Here is a 7,738-nt window from a genome sequence, read left to right as displayed (position 1 = left end):
TAAACCTAAACCTAACCCTAACCTTAACCACACTGCAAACCTTAAATTAAGACAAAAACATATATATATTTTTTCATTAATTTTTAAGATATAGGCAATTTTGACTTTGTGGCTGTGGTAACTAGTGAAAACCCTGTGCGTCCGTGTGTGTCAGCGGGATGTCTGTTTACATGCCTGAATGAATACTAACACTTGTTTAAACCTTTTTCTGAATAAATGTATTTATATGTGATCCAACCATATTATAAAATAAAACTGATGAATCAGTGAAACTGATATCGATAATGCATGTAATATTAATACGAATTCATAAAATTGTTGGAGGATCAACAGGCAATATTTTCAGACAGCTATAAGATTGCATTCGACAGCTTTCAAAGGGTCCTAAACCCCGCCTATTTTGGTCATGTCTAGATGAATATTTTGGTCATGTCTAGATGAAATACAGCTTTTGTGTAATTTCACGTCAAAGGTATATTTTTGGGGGCAATTTAGCTAACCCTAACCGTTTTCCTAACCTTAACCAAATTATCCTAACCCTGCTACGTAAAGTCCATTTGGACAAAAGCTGTATCCCTTTTAGATAACCTTAAACAAAGGTTTTAAAAAAAGACAAAACCGCCTATTTCAACAATTTATCTTCTTAAAATCGGATTTTAAATCTAACCAGAGAAGAAGAGGTGAAGCCTCAATCAATAAAACAGATCATATTTGACCTAACCCTAACCACACTGCTAACCTTATGCCTAACCCTAACCTAAAATTACCAAAAAGCTCATTTTAGTTTTCATAAATGTTTATGATATAGCCAAGGACGTCCCAAGGATTCCGGATAGCAAAGAAAAATACTTGATAGCCACATGCAATTTTCTTGAGGGGGAGAGCACAAAGAAATGCATAAATATGTTTCTATTTGCATCGATCGATGCATCTGTTTCCACATGTATGTATTACTCAGTATAAGGATTACACGTTTTTTTCTTAAAGACTATAAACTTAAATTCTCTGTGTCTGTACTTTTTTAGGCTACATTAATTATTTGATATATGGTTCTTATAATCCATTGCAATTAGAAAGCGATTACTCAGACCCAATGTTTTGGCTCATAGCACCATCTGCTGGAAAGCAAGTGTACATCAAGGTCCCACTCCCAGTGTCCCAACCATAGAATGCGCTTTAAACAGTAAATTAGACCACTTGCTGTCTTTTCATTATTGTTTTAATTAATGATTTATATCTTCAACTGTTCACATTCCACTTTCAAATGTTCACTAGTAAATCACATATCAACCCCCCCAATTAAGGAGCATGAGAGATTCAATAAAAGATGTTGCAGAACTGCTGTATTTCAAGAACAACTCCCTTCTGCCCAATTTCCCTGACGTTGGTACGACAATCAATCTGTTTTTACCATCCTGTAACTGTCGCTTCTGCGGATAGATCGTTTCCTAAACTAAAACTCATGAAGAACGACCTAAGAAGTATCAGGCTCTCGGTCTGATATGCGCGTTTGAACACCTGAGTATGCTCCACTCATTGCACTGGCGCCGTCGTAGCCTTGACCCCTATGGAGGACTAAAAGTGCCACAATTAAATAAATAAATACACCATTAAATAATTACTTAAATGTGTCATTAATTAATTAAAATTAGAATTAAATACATAAATGTGTAATTAAATGTATCATTAATTAATTCAAATACCGATTCATTTTATGTAAAATACATATATAATTATTTCACTATTTACATTTACATTTCATGATCCTGCATTGCAGTGATTCATGAATTACTTAAAACTGTCAAACTGACCCATCAAAGTCAGTGGGCGGGGCTAACGCGAATCTAGTCTGATCCATTGCTTTGGTCTGAAGTAGAGTAGGCCAACCTGGATAGAAACAATGGAGGATCTCCGTGAACTTTCCAGGGAGTTGGTTAGAGACATTTTAAACTTAGCAGAGGATGTAGAAGCAGGACCTGCTGACCCAGAGCATGTAGCTAGTAAAGCAGAGGAACTTATTGAAGTTGTTGGAGTCATTTCCGCACTTTCCGACGAAGATATCGACCACAGAGTGATTGCAAATCTAGAAGAAGTTGTCCACCGCTTCTCTGGTACCAGGGCACTTCAGGCCCAACACACACAGGGACCGGGGCGTTTGGCGTTTGACATACCGAGTGCAGTTCTGGAGCATTAACTTCTTTGTGGAGTTCCCGCAGTTCAAATTTGCAGCGATGTTCGGTGTGTCAAAGAGGACCATCAGGAGGCGCATGCAACAATACAGTTTAAGGTATTTACACTAAATTCATGAGTTTTCTGTTTATGAATTGCTGCTCTCATACACTCGGAAAGAATATGACGTTTAAGGTAACATTACTTGATGTTGTGTTTTTCTTGTTTGTACAGAAAGACAGATCTCTATTCAGCTGTGAATGATGAGGAGTTAGACCGTATTGTAAGTGAAATTCACAGAAGTCATCCAAACACCGGCTACAAGCTAATGCGTGGTCACCTGAATGCAAGAGGTGTGCATGTTCCAAGTGAGTAGATAATAATATGGGCATTATTTAAATGTATTTTTAATTTGGAGCTCTGCCCCTTTGAAAGGTGAAGGAAGCCCGCTTATGGAAAGACATCAACCTGTGAGCTGTAGTTTCTACAGTGCATACTATGCAAAGCTGTATTATTTTAAAAAACTGAATAAGTAACATTTCATTTCTCACTGCCTTGGTGACCAAAAATAACAATCTTGTGTAAGGACATGTCAAACTAGTTTTAAGTACAAGACTGATTATGCTTGTCATCCATTCAGGTTCCTGAAGAATATGGGATCGATTGGAACGGACCTCACTGCCTTCATCGAGGCACTGTGTCAGTCCCCGAGGTTCAGCTGGCCCGTGAGCTCTCAGATGAAGAGGTTGCAATTTTGCCAGCTCCAGGAGTTTCTGTTACTGATGCACTTAGACTATATGTAGAGACTGTGGAAGTGTTATCAAGAATCTTAGACTGATGTCCAACCCATGTTTTTATTTGTTGTGTTAGAACAAGCAAGGAAAAACTGAAAGTTTACTTTCCTTTTAAAAGAAAGGAAAAAAAGCTGTTTCTTTGAAGCTTCCTGTCTCATTATGGTCCACAGAATGACTAACATGAATGCTGTACTGTTAGCACTGAAGGTGCAGAACAGTTTGATTTTAGTAAATGGAAGAAAAAAAAGTCAACTACTGCACAGTGTGTTAATGTTTTCAAAGACACTGAACTTGTGTCAATTCATCTGAACTGTGTATGCATTGACATTAGGGCTGGGCAATATGGAGAAAATCAAATATCACATTTTTGACCTAACACCTTGATGTCGATATTGCAACGATATTGTAAGGTTGACAATTGGTGCATTCACAAAATATCTTCCACATTTAGATTTCGGATAAATAACTATCATATTGTGGATATAATGACTAAGTGGTAAAAGGCAAATAATAGAACAGCTAGAACAGTCTGGTAAGTTCAGAAAATGACATCACTTTACTGTAATGCAGCCTTTGAAACCAGGAAAAGACTAAACTTACCATGTAACGATATTACACTTCTTCAAAATCTAATGGTGCTTTTCCATTACATGGTACCTACTCGCCTCGTCCTAAAATCTGCAATGGGAAACGGACGCACAGCGAGTCGAGGCGAGTCAAGTAGGTACTGGTAATGGAAAAGCACCTTAAGACGATATCTAGTCTTATATCACGATAGATATAATATTAAAATATTGCCCAGCCCTAATTGACGTCTGAAAAAACTTAAACAAGCCCAAATCCAGTACTTTTTATGGCAGCGACAAGTGCTTTCTCAAAGTCCATGTAGAGTTTGAAATGAGCTGGCAGCTTTAGGGTTTCAAAGCATGTGGAGGACGTAGGAAGGGTTCCCCCAGAAATCTCCACTCTCAGTTCAGGAGGAAGCATCTCCCAGCCAACCCAGAATGTCAGCAGCTGGGCCAGGGTACCTGATGAAGCTAAAAGTCATAAAATGGATTAAAGACATTTAGTTCAACTGTAATTGATCATATCTATCCATGAGACATAGAAGCATTTGTAAAGAGAGAAAATAAGGTTTATACCTGTTTCAATGAACATCCTTAGAAAGCCAGTGATGCGGCAGGTGGTGTCTAAGTCAAAGTCTTCATCATCACTGTCCTCAACTGGCCATGTGATTTTTTCTAGGAGCATCTTAAAGAAAACAAAAATTGTAATTTAAAAAAAGGGAGAACTTATTTTGGTGAAGGACTATGCAGATCAAAATCTTAGAAAATTGAAAAATATCCATCTCAGTCATTGAAAATACACGTAAATTCATCAAGTTAAGTCACAAATATAACTAAATTACTGACTTACCTGGGGTGTGAACTGCATTTCAGCCATTTTGGGGAAAAGAAGTGGTACAACATCCGGCCTAGATGTCAGCAGGGGCCATACCATCACATCTTTCAGTCCCTTTCTCAACTGTTTAATTTGGCGCATGGTCCTCCCAACGACCTAAGAGACAGACCGACCCATATTACAGCCCAAATCCTTAACCCAAATTTGACAAAAGTTGGCACAGTAGGAAAAATGTTAATAAACACAATAAAGTGCTTTATAAAAATCCATTAAAACTCTAGTACTTAAACTCTCGTGTTAACATAACAAGCCAGGGTTCACAACACATTCTATAATTTCAACAAGTACAGCGATGAATTCTGTCACTTAACCAGCAGGAACTCACTGCATGGAGTAGAAGTTTGTTATGTAGCCATCTCCGATTTGTTTTGGTGACTGCCGGAAGATCCCAAGACATGGAAAGATCTGAAACTGTGTCCTTCTGTTCCGGTGTAAGATCTTCATGTTCAAGCTAGAATTAAGACCATACAAGTTATTATATCTGCCCAAGCAATATTTTTTACATGGCAAAGTTTCTTTTAGGTTACATACCAGTTCTATGATGCTCCTGATGTGCAGATCAGGGCAGTCTTCTGTAACAACGGTAGCCATTTCAGGGTCCCCATTGAACAGTACATGAATTACAGCAGGACTTAGTCCTGTGACATGGGGACCATCATGCAGAAAGGTGTGGCCCAACATCCTTCCTGCAACCCGGAAGAGGTTGCTTTCAATAAGTGCCTCTGATGCTGCTGGAACAAGATGGTCAGGTTCACCCTCAAATAGCAGTGTTTGGCCCATTCCTCCTGTAAAGTACCAAGAGAGCAGGGAATAAAGTCACAACAATTAACCTCTTAAATACATTAAATAAAAATGTATGATAGATAGATAGATAGATAGATTACATCATACTAGTGGCGATTACTTGGCCTGTGGTATTGCTGCTTGTAGAATTCACTTAAACCAAATTGTAGCCTACTCCAAAATGACTTACAGAAGGACCCCAAACCACTTCAAATTCAATTCCCCTGTATACCCTACTACAGACTTACCTGACACAAAACATTGCCCACCGGCCCTCCGCTAAACAGCACATATCCGCGTTCATCAACCACCAGAACGTACGTGTACGCGTGTGTGTGTGTGCGCGCGCATAGAGAGAGGCGGTGTAGAGTGAGTCACGACACAAACAGGTGCTCAGTCAGCGTTGCATGCAGTGTGAGAATGGCAAGCAGCAAGAGCGGCAAAAGCCAATGTGTGCTTCTTTTACCTATATATGTAACGCTATCTTTTGCGTTTATCCAAACGTCGTCAAACTTGGCACTGCACTTACTCGTGACCAGAGCAAGACACCTGTCAAGTTTGAAATCCATCAGACTAACTGAGAGACATGCGCTACAGACAGACATTTCTGCAATTTATAGATGGATTAACCTTCAAAAAATTAGTAAGATACTTACCAAGATCTAGACTGAATCCAAACTGGAGTTTGGATATGATTGTTGTCATAAAGTACCGCATCACTCCCTCTCCGATAGCAACATCACCTGAAATAAAATACTGATAATAACACTGGAAAAAAAGTGGCGGCCTAATACAGGTAACTGGATTTGGTAACATTTAACAAGAAAGGGAGAAAAACTTCTATTGGCTGTAATTCTAGAATAGCATCCTTAATATTGATTATTCCAGATAACAAGAGATTATTCCAGATAACAGAGTGGTCCTCTGTAGCTCAGCTGGTAGAGCACGGCGCTTGAAACGCCAAGGTAGTGGGTTCGATCCCCGGGACCACCCATACACAAAAAAATGTATGCACGCATGACTGTAAGTCGCTTTGGATAAAAGCGTCTGCTAAATGGCATATTATTATTATTATTATTATTATTATTATATTGTGCACAATATTCACATACATACATATAACATTTTTATCAATTATATAATTTTGTGCATTCCATTCTCCCATTTAACAATTACATATAAGCTACTTGAGTGGTATAAACTGTACTGATGTATTTATATTATAAATGTTATATTACTTACCAACCAGAGTACAATGAAGTGGACATGCCCATTCTTGCTGCTGTTTATAGAATAAGAGAAGCTCCCGTTCCCTGTCCTCTTCAGAGTCCCTTACATCCATCTTCATTCTAAGTGGTTTCCCAGTTGCATGTTCCCTTAGCAGATTCTCTTTGAAAACTTTGGCAGCTTGAGTGGGTTCTTTAATAAGCTTCCATTCTAAACAAACAACAACAATAAAGTTATCTATTACAGAGAGACATATTGTGAGTTGGCATGTTACCTGCATATACAGATATCCTCTCACTCTACAGAACAGGAGGAAAATTCTGTTCATTTCACTGACAAAACGTGAGACCCAACATCTTCAGAACCTGTCACAACGCTGAGTTGACATAAAAACAGCACTACTAAACAACTACAACTAAATATTAGAAAAATAGAAAAACCCAGTTGCATGTTATTAATTGTCTGTAACTGTATTATCTTATCTAATTATATCCTACAGGTGTTATCTTTCTATTAACTTTTCAGTTACACACAATCTTATAGCAACACTATTGTGATGACACAAACCACTGTCTGTTTCTTTGCGATCCAACTCCTCATTGACAATCACTGCCGGTACTACTGCACTCTCAGCTGATGTTTCAGGCCTCACTGGAACACTGTCACTGACTAGGGCTGTCTCACTATCATTTTCTTCACTTTGGCCTCCCTCTTGTTCTCTTTCTGATTCCTGCATGGGTGTCCTTGAAGTTAACACAATTGAAATGATGGTCATACTCGCTTATTTGTGTGCACAACAATAAGAGAGACATATTCCCAAAGAAAATAAATTATGCTACCCTTGCATTGCTTTAAGAAGTACATACCCATTGCAGCTCAATCTGTGCAGCTTCATCTCTGAAAAGGGAACTTCCTTCTGACAAGTGATGCAGGGGATGACTGGACCAGAGGCAGGACGTGAGCTCTCCTAACAACAACAACAAATGGCTTTTAATTAATGATTAAAAGTCACCAGTAATCTTTGTTTTGATTATGTATTAAACTAAGTCTCTGTAAATGTATGTACACAATCTAAGGGTAGATCCTGTTGAAGTGGACGTATGTAGATTGTAGCCTGTCCAATCATCGTCGATGGATCTTTCAGATAGGCAAGGGTGTATCCAGTGCTGGGACACTGAAGCAACGCAAGATTTCGACTGCGAGTAGATCCTACAAGTTTTAGAAATTCAAAGCCTCCCCCTTGTTGGAGCTTCGGAAACACTTCCATCAGTTTATTTGTTATAACCATGGGATCGTGGTCATTC

The 7,738-nt window shown here is 38.6% G+C and overlaps 1 protein-coding gene and 1 long non-coding RNA gene across 4 annotated transcripts; one reads left to right on the top strand and one right to left on the bottom strand.

Moving 5' to 3' along the window:
- The first annotated feature begins 1,819 nt into the window (after window positions 1–1,819).
- On the top strand, window positions 1,820–4,632 carry LOC311133650. Its single transcript, XR_014613615.1, has 3 exons — window positions 1,820–2,287; window positions 2,404–2,537; window positions 2,810–4,632. It is a non-coding gene; the product is annotated as an uncharacterized lncRNA (long non-coding RNA).
- Window positions 3,012–7,495, bottom strand: LOC311133649 (G2/M phase-specific E3 ubiquitin-protein ligase-like). 3 transcript variants are annotated; one of them, XM_084167179.1, is made up of 8 exons: window positions 7,301–7,495; window positions 6,450–6,644; window positions 5,864–5,950; window positions 4,956–5,209; window positions 4,750–4,875; window positions 4,380–4,520; window positions 4,106–4,214; window positions 3,012–4,000 (listed from the first exon to the last, which is right to left on the bottom strand). In XM_084167179.1, the coding sequence occupies exons 1-8, from the start codon at window positions 7,302–7,304 to the stop codon at window positions 3,789–3,791; spliced, it is 1,128 nt and encodes a 375-aa protein (XP_084023305.1). In that variant the 5' UTR covers window positions 7,305–7,495; the 3' UTR covers window positions 3,012–3,788. The 3 variants fall into 3 exon arrangements, with proteins under 3 accessions (XP_084023305.1, XP_084023306.1, XP_084023304.1); XM_084167180.1 differs by lacking the exon at window positions 7,301–7,495 and adding an exon at window positions 7,002–7,022; XM_084167178.1 differs by lacking the exon at window positions 7,301–7,495 and having other exon boundaries at window positions 6,450–6,868.
- Between the last annotated feature and the right edge of the window lie 243 nt (window positions 7,496–7,738).

Source organism: Coregonus lavaretus (genome assembly GCF_964263955.1).
Source record: "Coregonus lavaretus genome assembly, chromosome: 8".
In the NCBI taxonomy this organism is placed as follows: Eukaryota; Metazoa; Chordata; class Actinopteri; order Salmoniformes; family Salmonidae; genus Coregonus; species Coregonus lavaretus.
Note: the sequence above shows the minus strand (reverse complement) of the source record. Positions and strands in the feature narration are given on the sequence as shown.